Raw genomic sequence first — 18,765 nt, 5'->3', positions numbered from 1 at the left:
TCAGTCATGGTGTTGGCCCCTTTGACTTCTGGATGTCAGCTAGATGAGTGGCTAGAGCTTGCACATGTTTTAGTGGTGATTTCTTGCCCTGCTGTCAGTGTGCTACCTGAAAGCGTGTTCAGCATAGTTGGGGGTGTGATAACTAACAGATGCATCCAACGGTCCACAGACAATATGGATTGCCAGATGATTATAAAAATGTATTACATTTATACAGGCCTGGATTACACCTGACTTCTGCACCCCATGGCAGATAGTTTCCCGGTTCACTGCTTGAACCCGTTTTGAATATTTAAATCACATTTGCTATGTGCTAAACTAGTGGAACAAACCTGGTCACTATAGAGTCCATAAATAAATTTAACAACAATCTGTCTATCACATTACTTAATACCCTTAGAACCTGGAGTGTATGCCATTGAGACCAGGCAATTTGTCTATTTTAGTCTTTTTAAAGCAGCTCTGCACCTTTTCCTGGGTTAGACTTGTGACATTTAATGGAGAGTTTGCTTTATAATTTTGTATTTCGCTTGTTATTTCATTTTAATGAGTGAATGCACTGGCAGAAAGCTTTCATCCAACCAGGTCGCTATTACTCTCATGATGTTATAGTTTGCCTCAGACATTGTTATTTACAGTTCATCAAACTTATTGGTCAGACTTCTAGCATTAGTCAACATATAATTCAGAAAGTTTCATTTTTTATGTGTATCCCTATTAACTGTTCTGTCAGTTCTAACAGTACTAAGCTCTGCACCCCAATTTTTATTACTTAGCCCCAGATTATTAATTGCACTCTCTTCCCCTCTATATTTCTGGTTGCCCTCCCAATCCCTAGTTTAAACACTCCTCCCTTCCACACAGCTGCACCCTCTCAATGTTGATGCAGCCTATCCCTATGGGTAACCAACGGGAACATTAGTCCAGTTCTCCAGGAACCCAAATCTCTTCTTCCTGCACCAACTCTTGAGCCACTTGTTTAACTACTTAATCTCCCACTGCCTTTCTGGTGTGGCACATAGTACAGGTAATATTTCAGAAAATGTTACTTAAGAGATCCTCACCCTAAGCTTACATCCTGAAATTTTTAAAGGACCTTCCGCCTACCTCTAACTTTGTCATTGATGCCAATGCGTACCTTGACCACTGGATTCTCACCAACCTCACCAAGTCGTCTATCCTAGCTTTCATCCAACTATGTATCAATTATTCCTACTATGTGATACTTTTCCTAAAACATTAGTACTTCCAGTTAATCAACTTTATTGGTCACTATGTAGTTTTTAGGTTTCCAATTACTGTTTTACTTTACCTGCAGCTGTTCTAATTCAAACTGTACCATTCTCTCCTCACCATTCCACCTCCATTTTCATTACTTAGTCCTGTCTACTTTACCAGTCCCTAGCTTAAACACTCCCCCAAACTTCTAGCCACCTTCTCTTAAGCACCGCTGCATCCTCCCTATTGAGAAGTAGCCCATCCCTACAGTTGTTAGTCATCAGACTGTTGAAATGGTATACCCCTCACCCACTAACTTTGCAAACTTAATGGGGTGTGCCAGATCAGGATTAGCCTTCCTACCACTTTTCCTTCTAACTTTCCTTCTGTTAGTCAGCTAGCTGATTGATTATCCTGCACTTCCAATTAATCAACCCCCACATTGCTCCAGTGAGTGTCTCCTTAATGAGCAGCAAACTCTTTTTCATGTTGCAGTGGCTCTCGCTGTTGAAAGCTGCTCATTTAGATGCAAAATCTGGGATCCCAAATGTGCAATGTGTACATATCTCATACAGCAATATGCTCCCTAAACTGGTCGTCCAAGGACTGTATATATAACAGAAGATAGCATTGTTAATCATAGAGCCTATTCTAATAATGGGGATAGTGCAGATAATCTAAATCTAAGTAATTTATGCAAGTGAAAAATAATAGGATTGACAATTAATAAACACAAGTTGACTAAATGACTGCACAAGGGCTGGCATCACTGATAAGGTAAGCACTCATGCAGAGCATTTAGACAGACAGATTTTGCTGTTGGGTCGTGGGCTTATCACAGACTTCTTGCTCAGTCCTTTACCTTCTAGGTCAGTATTTCCCAAACTCTAGTCCTCATGGACACCTCCTAGGTCATGTTTTCAGGATATTCTATAGTAGGAACACCTGTGGCAATGTCTGAGACAATGACAATAATTACATCATTCGGTTCTATGAGGACTGGAGTTTGGGAAACACCGTTTGAAGTGAAGCACTGTGCAGGGAGCACTTACACGAAACGAAAAGCCAGCAATCCAGCAATAGTTTTTTATGCTGGCTGAAGGTCAGCAAGAACGTCTTATAAACAAATAGTGAGCAATTATTTTCCATTTACACTCTATGATTATCGCTTAGATTGTTTTGTTTAAATGTAAAGTCACTTAAATCTGAACTTACACATATTAGACATAACAGACTTTATATCACAACACATATCCCACATTTGCTTTTTGTTAATGTGTATAGCTCTTAGCTGCATTACCTACTGCAAATGAATTCTCTGTTAATAAGAAGGATTTTTTTTTCAAAACTCAAAAAAATTATCTGGGAAATTAGAGGTTAAGGTGAACGTAGAAAAAATATATAATGCACTAGTGATCAAAAGTTTTAGAACACCACCTAGACTCTAGATCCTTTACTATTCAATTTCTTGACTCTATAAAACTCCCTTTACTTTCAGAAGAAGAGCAAATGTCTCTCCTAGTGCCCTTTACTGTCTCGAAGCTTGTCTAGGTTTTGTCCTCCATATTGATAGAGAAAGCTCCAGATCCAGACAGCTTTCCTATTAGTTACTACAAACAACTTCAATCACTTCTCCTGAATTTCTTAATTGGTCTGCTGAATGGAGCTCACTTTCCTGATCAAGCCTCAGTAACCCATATTGCCTTCAACCCTAAAGAAGGGAAAGATAAAAGAGACTGCAGCAGTTGCCATCCTACCTTCCTAATCAACACTAATGTTAAATGGGGCCAAGCTTCTAGCTAACAAACTTAAATCTATCCTAGTTTTAAAAATAATTAAAAAGTAGGCTTAGTCCAAAACTAAAGGGAAACATAATTCATCTGAGTTTATTAATCTCTTACATTATGTACATCTATGCAAAATTCTCTTAGTTTTACTACGTGCCAATGCTGAAAAAGCATTTGACAGAGTATAGTGGGCCTCTATGTATGATAAATTAGCCAAGTTTGGCTTTCCACCAACCTTTATCTCAGCTATTTTTCCCTTAATACATTCCCTAAGGCAAGAATGAGAATCCATGGCACTTTGTCCCCCATTTTTGATAAACTAAATGATATAAGACAAGGCTGCTACCTCTCTACTTCCCCTCCAATTTTGACCATAGAAACCCTGGTCCAGAAGATCACTCAAATAACAGAAATTGAAGACCTTCAGATAGACGGCAAAACCCACTCTACAACTATATTTGCAGACGACTTCCTCTTAATCTTTACAAACTCCAAACAAGGATCAAGTTGTTTTTGGAAGGCAGCACTGGTCCAAGGGAGATCAGCCAAAAGACAGAAGGTATTCCAGATATATCATCCTTTATTGGTGAATACAGGTCCAGAAGTAAAACAGCATGGCGACGTTTCGACGGCTGCAACCGTCTTTGTCAAGCTCAATGCACAAACAGACTAGTGTCCCATATATACTAAAAGAATCCCCTATAAAATCAAGTGGGATGAGAAACACCTGTGCTCTGGGTGTTGCAGATCCATCACGGCTTAATTGTCAGGTGCTTGTCTCGTAAGACCGGAAGTGCGTCACCGCCCATAGTATCTCAGGGCGGAAGTACATCAATGCTTACAACGGAGCATGCTCAGCAATCCCTGCACATTGCCCATAGAGGATGTGACCTGCCTTGACACAGATGAGTCACACCAGGAGGTGTGTCGGGGCGGAGATCAACCAGTGCTATCAACAGTGCATGCTCACGTCTCTGTATGAGGTATATCACATCTAGTATGAAAATGAACCCTGACGGATGACCTGACAGGGCAGGGTTCTATAAATAAACAGATACATAAGCCCAAATGCTGAAAATGGTGTCACCCCCGATCGGCCATGTTGTCATAGCAACGGCCGTATTTACCAGGGTGCAGGACTAAATTTGGAAGGTATTGATAACAGTGTGTGTTTATACAGCACAGTAAGGTGGATGGCAACTTTCATACTGCAATAGACTAGTTTTAAAGTACCTAAGGTACCATTTAATGCCATACCTTTGGGGGTTAGGCTGTGGTATACAGACTTATGATATACAGGCTATCAGCCTGTGATAGGACCCCCTTTCTAGTTTGGCTTTTGGTGTCCTATGATTTATTGTGCTGTATAAGCACACACTGTTATCAATACCTTCCAACTTCAGTCCTGCAGTCCAACTTCCGGTGCTGCTGTTTGGCTACTATTCATATTCCAAACAAGGATCAAACTAGGCTTGCCTTGTGTTCCTTAAGTTTTCCAGCAATTTGGTCTTGTCTCAAATTTTAAACTCAACTACTCAAAGTCTTTTTCTTAAAGAGTTTCTTAACATATCTGTACTACATAGCACAGTTAAGACTCTACAAAACCTTGATTGCTTCAAATGACAGGATCACCACATAAAGTATCTGAGCATCAATATTGCAAAACCTCTATCTGACCTATACTCCTTTAATTACTGCCCACTATTTTCCAAAATTAAAACACACCTCAATAATTTCCTGTGTAGGGACAAAAAACTATATTAAATCTTATATTCTCCCATTAACACTGTATGTATTACAGATGATACTTATCTACATCCCTCAAGCCTTTTTTGTGTGAAACAAGACAGATATTTATCTGCTTCCTTTAGAAAAATGGTAAACCTAAGTTACCACACAGGCTATTGATTCTGAAACCTTCAAATGGAGGTATGAGTCTCCTGGACCCCCAACTTTATTACAAAGCCACCCGCCTATGCAGATGGATTTGTTTAATCAGAACCCAGGAGACCTCCTTATATCTCTCTTTTGAAAAATGCCTTCTAGGTCCTCATCTTTTGGGTCTCCTATGTCATCTCACCATTAAAAATGGTCTAATTAACCCACTTCTGAGAAAATCCCACAACTAATGAAACTAGCTCTATTTTGTTTTACATCACAACACTCTTTAGGGCAAGATTTGGAAAGTTTTGCTTTTCAGGACAGAGCACATTGCAATTGTAATGGCAAGAAGAAAGCAATTAACTGAAGAAGACAGACAGACAACTATAACCCTTAGAAGTTTAGTCCTACAGAGAAAATTGACAAGAAACCCAAGGTTGCAATCAGTACAGTTTCCTATACCATCAAAAGACACTACGAAACTTGTGTAAAGTCTGGCAGGCCAAAGCCCATAGCAAAATCAAATGCCAAATTCCCGGGGTTAACCTAAATTGGGCAGTACTCGGACATCCCCTCTTGGTGCTTTTCAAATGTGCTGAACACCACACATTGATATTTGCAAACATCATCTGAAAATCAGACAAGAATAAGACATGATGTGATTTTTTTAAACTATCAGTCCAAGAAAAAAAGCCTTTGTACATACATCGAGTCACATAAATGGATCTTGTTTCTGTCCAATTTTTAGAACGATTTTTTTAGTCCAAAAATCGGATGGAAATAATGTCCATGCACATGTACCCTAGAAGTAAAAAAAGCCCAAAACATATTATTGCTGTACTACCCAGAGGGGGTTGCTGCTTATCTTTGTTCTAGCTCTTAACTCATATGAAAAGAAATTAAATTAAAATGTTTTATGAACATTTATTTATACTATTGCATGCTATATAATTAAAGGGGTTGTCTCGCGAAAGCAAGTGGGGTTAAGCACTTCTGTATGGCCATATTAATGCACTTTGTAATATACATCTTGCATTAAATATGAGCCATACAGAAGTTATTCACTTACCTTCCCGGACCGACCAGAAGGGAGAAGACCCTTCTGCGCAAGCGCGTCTAATCGGGCGACGGGGAGCCATGGAGACGGGGACGCCAGCGCAGGGAAGGTAAGTGAATAACGTCTGTTTGGCTCATATTTAATGCAAGATGTATATTACAAAGTGCATTAATATGGCCATACAGAAGTGCTTAACCCCACTTGCTTTCGTGAGACAACCCCTTTAAACAATGTTACTATTTGCATATTTTGGTAGCTTTAAATCTTCATTAATCCACCAATCCAAGTTAATGGGGTAACTAACACATTTAATTGAGGTTATAAAACTGTATATTGAATATTATTCTTATTGTTCATTACAATTTCCAACCATCTACTTTTTTTGCAATTTTTAAGCGGAATTAGCATTTTTTAATAACTTCATATAATTGTCAGAAATCATTGTCATGATTAGAGATGAGCGAGCACCCAAATGTTCGAGTCCACGTTATTCGAGTAGAACTTTTCGTAAAATTCGAGAGCTCTACTCGAGCAACGAACCCCATTGACTACAATGGGAGACTCGAGCATTTTTGTATGTGGGACACCGGGTGCCGAGCTTTTTTTTTTCTTTCTAGGTTTGTTTCTTTTAGGCATGTCACAGCGAGGAGGAGCCAAAAACTGGGGCGAGGTCGAACATGGCTTGATGCTCATTCGAGTAACGAGCACCATCAAGTACGCTAATACTCGAATGAGCATCAAGCTCGGCAGAGTACGTTCACTCAACTTTAGTCATGATCATTGTTATCATGTAAGCTGCCTAATTTGCATCTTAAATTCTTTTTCTTAACACTGTAAATGAAAACTGAAAGTTGATCCACTGATCTACAGATAAAATCTACAGATACTTATTTTATCTGAAGATCAACCACTGAAAGTTGATCTACAGATAAAATATGAAGAATAATATAATTATTACAGTTATCATTATTATTAATTAATAAGGATAAAATAGATTGTGTACATATAAATATGCATCCTCTAAAAAAGTAAAAGATTATCCTGAATTTTGGAAAATCAAAAATACAAATAAGTGAAAAATTTCTTCAGCTCTATAGTCATTATGCGTATCTGTGCTATTAATTTCAATTTAAACCATTAAGAACCAAGCCTACAGTATTGTGGTTCAAACACCAAAATATTTTTTTAAACTTTTGCATCGCCACATTCAAGTGAATGGGATTGAGTTGTTATATCAGTTGTCACTGCTACAAAATGTACAGTGTTATGGCTAGTATATAGTGAATAGGCCGCAGCACTTGCCCCGATTTTGCAAACCCCTTCATAGAGCTGATCAGTGGGGGTCTCAAGCAGTGGATCACAGCTGATCAAATATGGGGTCTTGGGCAGAAAAATGGCAAATGAAGTTCAATGTTGAAAAATGTAAGACTATGCACATGGGCAGGAGAAACGGATGTCACCAATATTCGATTAATGGAGTACCGCTAGGAAAAAGTGATATGGAAAAGGATCTGGGGGTATTAGTGGATAGTAGACTAAACTGGAGTAACCAATGCCAGTCAGCTGCTGCAAAGGCAAATAAAGTCTTGGGGTGCATTAAAAGAGGTATAGGGGCGAAGGATGAGAACATTATCCTTCCATTATATAAGGCACTAGTCAGGCCTCACATGGAATACTGCGTACAATTCTGGTCACCGGTGCTCAGGAAAGATGTCACAGTGCTTGAGGGGATTCAAAGAAGGGCAACTAAATTAATACATGGAATGAGGGGATTGGAATACCCAGAGAGGCTATCAAAATTGGGATTATTTACTCTAGAAAAAGACGGCTAAGGGGTGATCAAATAACTATGTATAAATACATGAGGGGACAATACAAGGATCTCTCCCATGATCTGTTTATACCCAGGACTGCAACAGTAACAAGAGGGAATCCACTATGTTTAGAGGAAAGAAGGTTTCATCACCAACATAGAAGGGGATTCTTTACTGTAAGAGCAGTTGGACTGTGGAACTCTCTGCCTGAGGAAGTGGTGATGGCAAAATCCATAGAGGAGTTTAAAAGGGGACTTGATGTCTTTCTGGAGAGGAAGGACATTATAGGATATAAATCTTAGGTTAATTTTCAATCCGGGTATATAGGCAGGTAGGGGTTGATGCAGGGAACAGTCTGATTGCCATTAGGGAGTCGGGAAGGAATTTTTTTTCCCCAAAAGGGCTAATTGGCTTCTGCCCTTGGGGTTTTTTGCCTTCCTCTGGATCAACACAGTAGGATAGACAGGCTGGACTAGATGGACATTGTCTTCATTCAGCCTTACATACTATGTTACTATGTAAATATTGTTGACCTATCTTAAGGATAGGTAATCAACATTCAAGTGCAGGAAGTACCACTTAATTGTTTTGATGGGAATGGGGGAAAAAACTGCAATTCCACCATTCTTTTTAGAATGATATATTTATGCCATTCCCCATGTAGCAGAAAAAACATTAGAATTATGATGATGCCAAATTTATTTATATAGTTTTTTTTAATTATTTTACTATTTCTACATTAAAAAAAAACACTTTAAAATTATTTTTGTGTTGCCATAATCTTAGAGCTATAACTATTTTATTTTTCAACCATCATGTCAGCCATGAAGTTCTGGCATTCTATGACCCACCAGGGTCACCAACCATCCAGAAACGTCTGGACAGTCCATAAAACTAGGGCATTTTTCCATTGTCTGTTGAAATCAATAAATGCACCTGGATACTGGAACTTGATCAGGTTATTAGGATTGTAATTATAGTCATTTTACGGCTTACAGTAAACACTGTCATTGAGTTAATCTGAACTATATTACTTATCTTTATCATTCACTGGGAGTTTCTAATTGTTGGCTGTAGATGATTTTTTATCAACTTGTCCAGAAAAAGGAACAGTTCAGGTTGGCAATCCTGTAACCCACTTATGCATGTTTTTGCAGGAAGGTAAAACCAGCGGCAATATGCAGTAATATTGAGGTAGAGTTCAAATATAACTCACAGACTTTTAGATATTGAATATGTTATATCAATCCTTATAATGATCTTTGTCATTAAATCGAAATAAACAGTAGCTAGGTGAATTTTTACATAAGCTAGAAACTCAGACATATTTTTTTACAGATAACATTTCACAGCAAACATTTTAAAGTAGAATGAAATCCATACCTTTCTTATAGTTATAACCCCATCCTGGGTCGCCCTCTCTGTTGTTATATCAAACATATTCATTTCATCTCCATCTGTTATTCTGTATCTCACTTCTGCATTTCTGCCAATATCTGCATCTACAGCTTTTATATGACCAACAGCAGATCCAGTAGGCGAGGATTCTGAGACACTGAGATGGTATGTATCTGAAATTGAAAGGAACAGAATATAATCTATCAGTAAAGCACAGTGGTAAATTTGCTAACAGATTTTAGGCCACACTAATGGAAACACAAAGGAAATCTTACAGAAAAGTTAAAAATATGAGTTGGCTTCTTTTCAAAACATTCTCCACTGTTAAATGTCACCAAGCTCATCAAATTCATCATAACATAATCTTCTAACTGGATACAATGTAGCACTAAAATAGAATACAGATATTTGTATTGTATCTGTAAATATTCAAGTGGACTCTATAAGTTTATTTCGATACGGTATTAGGCCTCAGTCACACGGGCGCATCGGCACCCGTACACCGGCGCCGATGCACCCGTGTGACTGCAGTAAGGAGACGGACGTACCTGCAGACGGCCATCTCTCTGCAGCGCCGGAGGAAATAACACATGACCAGCAATGAAGCCGGTCACATGTTCTTTCCTCCAGCGCTGCAGAGAGACGGCCATCTGCAGGTACGTCCGTCTGCTGGTGTCAGTCACACGGGCGCATCGGCGCCGGTGTACGGATGCCGATGCGCCCGTGTGACTGAGGCCTTAAAGCGAAGTGATTACCTAGATGAAACGTTATCTGCAAATGGTCATAATGAAGTTTATTTTAATACTCCCTACACAAGGCCTAAAAGTAGATAAAAAACTAGATAGAACCAGATTAAACAAATAAGGCCGGTGGCACACAACCGGGATTAAAATTGCCGAAACCGCAATCGGCATCCGTACGGACGATCCACAGCATTCCACATACATTAAAAGAATTGGACATTCTTATATCCGCTAACATGACCGGATATTGATTGCGATTTCCATGAGCGGATTTACATTCACAGCATTATCTATTTTGCTCTGGAAACTGCATGGATGGCTTCCATTGAAGTCAATGGAAGCCGTCCGACCCAAGCCCCTTTCCGTAATGGACATTGTCGATAGGCGGTGGGTAACTGTGTCATTGCCTAGCAATGGCGTGGGAATAACAACGTTTTTTGTTTTTTTTAAAATCTGGACTGCGCATGACCTATGGCGAGTTTTTGCAGTCATCCGCAATACAGAAAGAATAAGGTACGAGGGGTCACTGTTCGCAATCAGAGATTGATTTCAATGCGGGCTCCGGGATGCATGCAGCCGGCCTAAGTCAAGTATTAAACTCAGTCATGTATGTATTGAGGAAAATGATCTAATGCCACATGTCTGTGAGTGGCAAAAGTATGTAAAACCTTAGGATAAGCAGATAATTTTAGGGTGAAATTAGAGTCACATGTTTTCAATCAATAGTAGGACAATCAGGTGGGATATAGTTTTTGGTCAAATATAGGCAGTAATGTAGAGAATTCTGCAAGGTTCACAAACTTTCGAGCAGCACTGTACAAGTATTTTAAAAAGCATACTAACATCCAGAGAACAAAAATATAGTATTCTATAGATCATTTTAACATAAAATTATAAAAAATAATTGTGGTGGTCTTTGCTTTGTCCTCAGGCAGCACAGAAGAGATATTTTGTCCCTTAAGACCCATTTAGACACAACGATTATCGCTCAAAATTCGCTCAAAAGCCATCTTTTGAATGATAATTGTTGCATGTAAATGTGCCCATCTTTAACTTTCCTGCTGAACGATGGATTTTAGTTCGGCATGAAGTCTAGTGTTCAGCAGAACAGCTGATAAGATGGAACGCATGCTGTGTTCTGCCCGGGAAGCGCTGATTACAGCCGGTTACATTGTCTTAGCTGTCAGCCCCGTGGCAGAACAAAGAGAATTTATTCAGAGAACAGCAGCTGGTGTGTTCCTTTATTACAGCTCCTGGCGGCTCATACACTACTAATTGGTACTAATAGGCAATAGTACCAAGTAGCAATTAGAGATGAGCGAACGTACTCGTTTCGAGTAATTACTCGATCGAGCACCGCGATTTTCGAGTACTTCAGTACTCGGGTGAAAAGATTCGGGGGGCGCCGGGGGGCGCCGGGGGGCGGGGGGAGGCGTGGCGGCGTGGGGGGTAGCAGCGGGGAACAGGGGGGAGCCCTCTCTCTCTCTCCTTCTCCCCCCACTCCCCGCTGCAACGCCCCACTCACCCACGGCGCCCCCTGAATTTTTTCGCTTGAGTACGAAAGTACTCGAAAATCGCGGTATTCGGGCGAAAAAGGGGCGTGGCCAAGTACGTTCGCTCATCTCTAGTAGTAATTTTATGCAAAATGATCGCTCTTGATCTTTTGAGCGATCATCTTTGTATCTAACTGCACTTTTAGACTCTACTCTTGGACCAGTTCACCTAGAATAGTTAATTAAGAAATTAGCATAATTAATTGCTAACCTATAAGTCCCTCCCACAAGGCTCAAACATTACTTTTATTTTGTCCTCATTCTGCAGGCCTGGGTTGTTTCTCACCTACTCAACCCACCTTTGCGGTTTCTTTGTGGCATAAGATAAATTTTTTGTTGCAGAGAGGTATCATATACAGATTAATCTTTAATGTATAGAGTTCCGCTATGGTGCATGTCTCTTGCAATGTGCTACCATCTACAAGCTTTCGTACTGGCTGGTCACTACAAGTATCAGTGCCAGTAAGGGTGCCCCTGGCTGTTACAAGTGCATCAGTACCAGCAGAGGTCTCCCAGGCCTCTACAAGCGCATCAGTGCCAGCGGAGGTGTCCCTGTCCATTACAAGCATCAATGCCAGTGGGGATGTCCCTCGCATCAAATATGTCACCAGCCATACTGGCCTCAGGTACATTATTAGCCTTGAGTGATATTCTCAGCACTACGTGTATCGCTAGTTACATTGAATGTGCCTGGCAAGTTTTTCTTTCTTCTCATAAGGGTTCCCTGAGGACTTAGGATACCAGATGACCTCTGTATTACATCCCCTTCCATGTACATCCTGTTTGTATAAGGTCTTTGATTATCTTTGTGTTGCCCAGGCATTTTCCACAGCACTCGTAAGTCAATAGATGCTTGTGCAAACAGTTAGACATTATGTAGTAAAGGATACCATGTTCAGGACCATGGCATCTTCCTGGTGACCATGCTTATATGTCTTGCATTGTTTAGGATGGCATGGTCTGGTGCCATCTGCGTATGTATTTTAGCCATTCATAGACTATGTAGCACCATGGGATTATGATTCTGTCCTGCAATTCCAGTTGTACAGGTGAGTCTAGGCCATCATCATTTTTCTTGTTAGTAATGAAGATTATCGCTCCCTGTACTGCGTAACCTTCTCCCATATGAGGCATTAATGTGTTACTAACCCCCTTGCTTTGCTCCTAGGCTCACTAATGGCCATTTTACATGGGCCAGCAGTAGAGATGAGCGAGCACCAAAATGCTCGGGTGCTCGTTACTCGAGTCGAACTTTCAGTGATGCTCGAGAGTTCGTTTCGAGTAACGAACCCCATTGAAGTCAATGGGTGACTCGAGCATTTTTGTATATCGCCGATGCTCGCTAAGGTTTTCATTTGTGAAAATCTGCAAAACACAAGAAAGTGATGGAAACGACACAGAAACGAATAGGGCAGGCGAGGAGCTACATTTTGGGCTGCATCTCAAGTTCCCAGGTCCCACTATTAAGCCACAATAGCGTCAAGAGTGAGACCCCCCCCCCCCCCACTGTCAGCTGAGAGCTGCCCCTGAGCCAATCAGAGGCAGCCCTCACTCACCCATTCATGAATTCATGAATGGGTGTGAGTGAGGGATGCCTCTGATTGGTCAGGCTGTGACCAATCAGAGGCATCTCATTCAGCAGGCGGGGATTTTAAATCCCCGGCTGCTGAATACTACTCACAGCTGTTCAGAGCAGTTCAGGAGAACTGCAGCCTGCCGCGCTGAACTCCGTCTGCCGGGACCAGGTAAGTATATATATATTTTTAATTTTTACACATTTCTGGATGAATTGCAGGGAAGGGCTTATATATTTAACCCCTTCCCGACAATTCATCCCGCGTACGCCGGCAGCCCATTGCTTTCAATAGAGCCGGCTGTATTGCCGGCTCCATTGAATTCAATGGTCAGTGCTCGTTTAATCGAGACGAGTACCACGTGGTGCTCGTCTCGAGTAACGAGCATCTCGAGCACCCTAATACTCGAACGAGCATCAAGCTCGGACGAGTATGCTCGCTCATCTCTAGCCAGCAGTTGTCTAAACAACAGCACCAGTGCTGACATCACCTCTAAGCTTGTTAGCACTTGTGCAGAGCATTTAGACAGAAGGACTTATCCCTGGATTGTGGGTTTCTAATTGGCTTCTCGCTCAGCTCTTCACCTTCACATGAAGCACTGTGCTGGGAGCATTTCTGCGGAACGAAAAGCCAGTGATCCAACAATTGTTTTTTCACTGACTGAAAGTCAGCGATAATGACAAGTGAACAAATAGTGAGCGGATTTTTTGCATTTACACGGCACGACTATCGCTCATATTCCTTCAGTTGAATGAATTTTGAGCAAAAATCATTACGTGTAAATAGCCCATATCAAATAATTATAAGCTATAGCTTCCTATTTTCAGACAACCAATCTAAATAAAGACTGTAGGGCTAGATAATGTTGCATGTTTTTGGCCATGTAAAAGGGCTGTAACACAGATTTCCAAGTTTTTACACCTGGAGGTTGTTGGAAACTTCTAAAAACATTGCATCCATGTATGTGACCGATATTAGATGCTCCTCTTATAGTACCATTGAAGCCTCCTCTGTACTCTGGAGGATTTGGTCTATTAGTGTATAAATGTGGACCCAGTGTCTCTGATCCTTGTAGGCAGATTTTTACTACACGGTATTCTGCTCCTCTGCACCTGGTTATGCAGTTTCTGCTCTTGTAGATGCTCAGCTTTCGAGTAAACCATCTATGAAGAGAACACTTAGCGCAGGCCATGCAATATAGTAACATAGCATGCAAGGCTGAAAAAAGACAATGTCCACTTCCTTGTTGATTCAGAGGAAGGCAAAAAAAATGAGGCAGAAGCCAATTTACTCCATTTGGTGGAAAAAAAAGTACTTCCAGACTCCATAATGGCAGTAAGAATAATCCCTGGATCAAAAAACTGCTGGTTATTTAATGTCTATATTCTCCCCAACTTCTCTTAACACTACAGAATGTACAGTTATGACCTGCAGCTTACATGCCATGCATGTATGAAGGGGGTCTGCAGGGCGATCCTTCTCCATACAGTGCAGGTGCTGTCTGTTTCTTACAGTCAACACCTGCCTGCAATAGCTCTGATAAGCAGTGCCACTTATTGGAGCTGTTAACCCTTTAAATGCCACTGTCATTTCTGACAGTGGCTTTTAATTTCCCTGAGCAATGTTTGTGGGTCCCACGCTGCCCCCTATGATTAGATCACAGGTTTCTGTGTTGTTGCATGTGGCATGGCTTGATAGATTGCCTGTCAGATCACGGTATAATGTAATGCTATGGCATATCAGTGTCAGTGCAGGAGGAAGGGAGGCCATGGAGAGCGATGCCCGGCTGGGACTTTTTGCTGTAACTACAGCCTTTCAGCCAAGTTTCACTGGCCAATCAGTGATAGAAGCTCTGATTGACCAATGAAACAACCAATGAGTGTTTCCTTCAGACTGATGAAGGAATTACTTATTGATTAGTAAGATCTTCCTGTCCCTGCCTGCATTGCATGCCATGATCCCCACGCTTGCTAGTCTTGTGCGATCTGTGGTGAGGGGTCCCCCCAAGCTAAGGGGTCAGGTTGTATTTGTGACCCTGCAACCCCTAGTAGTACGCCTGTACTCAGCAGTGCAAATCACCTCCACACCACCATAAGAGGCACAGAAAACACTGAAAATTCAGCCTCTGATGTTGCTGTCGCCGAAAATAACCTTTCTTCAAATTAAAAACAAAACAACTGTGTAATGGGAGGGAGTTCTGATCAGACTCAAAAGTCCAAGATTTGGGGTTTTAAAAAGTACTTATGCTGAAACTACTGCTGTCAGTCTGGGAGCAGGACTGAATATATCCCATGTATGTTGGTAAAATGATTATGTCAGGCATTGGGGTCTTTCAATTTATAAGAGAAAGTGATACATTTGCCTTTCTGCACATTTATCTCAACAGATTTATGTTTGAAGTAAAGGGAATATCCTCATATTGTACAACTCCAGGAAGAATCCCATTTAAAAGGTGCATTAGAACCATTTTTATTTTTCTGAAAAGCCAGAGTTTTACTCCTCTGTTTCCCCATTTTTCTAACCAGGGGAAGGTGAGCTTCACTTTACATTTGTGATATGTAAACAAATGTTTATTAAGAAAATATTCAAGGTGGATAGGTTAAGATTTGTCATATGCATTCTTCTAAAATGGGTTGTATGGCATTTCTCATCAGTGCATAACAGCATATCCCTATAAATCCATTCTTCACATTTCTTTATTAAGGCGGTATACATCAACTAGGAATCCAGAGCTCTTCCCTGTGGCTTGTTTTCGGTCTCATTGGACTTGTGAAGTGAATATTGTGGACAATTCATGTGGTTGCACACTTAGACACTTCTGTCAGTAGAGATTCTCCTTCACTAAAGCTTCTTCTTGGGTTCACTAAGACTCCCACTCTCTTTACCACCAGAAAAGATCACTACCATCTATTGCTAAAGGTTCATTTAGACAGGACGAATGTCGGGAAAATGATGTCTGACACTCGTCCCCTCACATACTCACTCTTGTGCTACTGCACGGGGGCTATTATGGCTGGCTCACAGCAGGGAGGTTGGAGGATATTTCTCTCCACACTTTCCCCCACCCCTCTCCATTCACTTAACATAGAGACTGTTCAATACTGAACGGCTGCTATTTACACTGAATGCTCCTCATTATGCTCATCGTTTATGCAGCATAAATGATGGACGATGAGCTGACCAATGATCGTTCAGTGTAAATCGCAGCTATGCAGTATTGAATGGCTGCCATGTTAAATGAATGGAGAAGGGTGGGGGAGAGCGAGGAGTGAAATCTCCGCCTTCCTGCTCCCCTGTTGGCCGCTCTGTGAGCAAGCCAGTGATACTAGCTCACGTGCAGCAGCATGGGAGCGAGTATGTGCGGGGACGAGTGTCAGGCATCGTTTGCCCGACATTCATCCCATTTAAATGGGCCTTAAGTCACTTATTTAAGAACTGCAGGTCAAGCATCTGTTCACTTAGCCTTGAAGACCTTGAAATTTTGCCTTTTTGCTACTTTTATTTCAGCAAGACTTCCTCAGATCCTGGGATTATAGTAACTTCTTCCTTCAAGTTCAAGTAGGACTGAGCAATTCTACCTGAACAGGTCTTGTCTAATGACAGAAGGAGAAGAACCTCTCAAATTAATGTAAAGCAAACTAGTAATTACTATGCGCACTTGTGCTCAAGGTCGCATCACTTAATGCAAGACCAGTGTATTCAAGGATCATCATACAGTATAGACAAGAGACAGTCAGCTTATTTCTCCGGAGCCATCTAAATGTTTCTTTTGCACTTCAAAGTCTTAATCAAAGAGAAGTCAATCTTTATGCAGTCAAACAATCTAATATCAGTTCTTACTACAAGAAGAGGATGGAATCAACAACCAAATTCTTTTTAATAATAGAAATAGTACGGGAATTGAGCATGGTGGGTTTTTTTTCCAATCTCAAAGCTGTGCATTGCAGAAGATCTATCCAGACACAGTCAGAAGAGACTGATGCCATCTGAATGGGAGCTGGTCACAAATATTTTCAGCAGTTGGGAGAAAAAGGGAATGCAAGAAATGGACCTTATGGAAATTGAGCTCAATTCAAAACTGAAGTTGTTTATACTTTGTAAAGAGCAGATCAACTAGTGGTCATGGATATTGTGTCTCTGAGTTGGAGGAACCGATTCCTGTACATCTTTCCTTGGGCTCTCTTTGTTTCTTGAATCATTCAGAACATTTCAGTGGGGAAGCTGTTAGTCATGGTCCTTTTTGTTTGGGACTTTCAGATTCTGTTTGCCTCCTTTGTTGTGAAAAAAGACAATTCTAGAGCTTTCCTGTACATCACGACCTACTGCTGCAGACGGGATTAAATCATCATAATCTCATCAGGCTATGATTGACTGGATGGTGTGGGAAGATAATGATTAATAAAGATGTCAGAGTTAGTGATTATTAGTTTGTTTCAGTAAAATCTTGGTGATTCTTCAATTTCTGCATGAGAGCTTCCAGAAAGTATTAACCTTCAACTTCTGAAAGTGCACATCTCTGCAATAATTTGTATGACAGATGGGAAATTCACAAATCAGCTGTTCATCACCTGATTTTTTAAAACAATCAACTTTGAGACCAAATGTGAAATTCCAACTTCCTTTCTGGAGTCAGTCACTTTTCGTCAAATGATCAATAATGACTTCATTATGATCCTCTTACTGAAGTAGCCATCAAATTGGTGGAGTGGAAACTCCTGTGGGTGTCTATATAAAGATATTGTCATAGTAAGAACTTTAAAAAATATACTAAAGCTACTATATAGTAATCCAGCTTCCTAGTTCAATATAAATGGAGAACATACCCAGAGATTTAGAGGTACTGCAGAGTTGTCCTTTCCCTTCTCTAGTCTTTGGCAATAATTTTGATGGAATACACTTTAAAAGGGGTCTTTGGAGTGCGGTGAACATTATATCCTTCCACGCCAACATTTTTTATGGGGCTAAAGAAGCAATAGAGTATGTCATACAAAAAGTGCAGAGATTTGTGTTTTTCACTGCTATTCAGGTAAATTGAGCTAAATCAATGTAGCAGCTACTCATTGATAATTTAGACATTAATGTGAATGATATGCTACAGATTCTTTCCAAGGAAGATATTTTTAAGTATCTCGAGGGTAGAGAATGAGCTAAAGTTGAGAACTACATACTGTGCTTCCCCTGGTCAGTAATCTGAGAAATAATATATAAATCTGGTCAGAATAGCCAGTTTCAAAGGCAGACAGATTAGCTTTAATTAGAATGATTAGCATCCAACGCTGATATATCTATTCAGGGTAGCTTTAGTCATGGTTGTGGAAAAGATCTTTAAACCTGTAGTGAACACTCAAACTTTTTTTTTCACCATCAGTCACTGAAAATTGCCTAAGGGCGCCCACCCACTGGCGATTTTTTTTCCTTTGCGTTTTGTGTTTTTTCTCAAGAGCAATTAGTTTTGAATGTACTCCTGTCCACTGGCGTTTTTTGTTTCAGTCCGTTGCAATTTTTAACATAGGAACTGTCAGTTGCATATGTGTCCTTATTTTTCTCTTAATGCACCCATGAATGTCAATGGAAATTAACGCAAAAAGCCGCGAAAATGCCGCGAAAAAGCCGCGAAAACGCCGCGAAAAACGCAACGAAAACGCGACGAAAATCGCAAACGCCAGTGGGTGGGCGCCCTAAGTGTAGGCTGCAGCCTTTTTATTTTGGCCTAGTCTAAGCGGGATTTGTGCATCCTTTG

General features: G+C 40.6%; 1 protein-coding gene across 1 annotated transcript in view; it reads right to left on the bottom strand.

The window, feature by feature from the left end:
* Positions 1–18,765, bottom strand: part of LOC136578963 (cadherin-10) — a 356,335-nt gene that overhangs the window by 192,880 nt on the left and 144,690 nt on the right. The window contains exon 5 of the mRNA XM_066579189.1: positions 9,141–9,328. Coding sequence (XP_066435286.1) covers positions 9,141–9,328 — 188 coding nt within the window. The remainder of the gene's footprint in view (positions 1–9,140; positions 9,329–18,765) is intronic.

The sequence above is a fragment of the Eleutherodactylus coqui genome, chromosome 9 (genome assembly GCF_035609145.1).
Source record: "Eleutherodactylus coqui strain aEleCoq1 chromosome 9, aEleCoq1.hap1, whole genome shotgun sequence".
Classification (NCBI taxonomy): Eukaryota; Metazoa; Chordata; class Amphibia; order Anura; family Eleutherodactylidae; genus Eleutherodactylus; species Eleutherodactylus coqui.
Note: the sequence above shows the minus strand (reverse complement) of the source record. Positions and strands in the feature narration are given on the sequence as shown.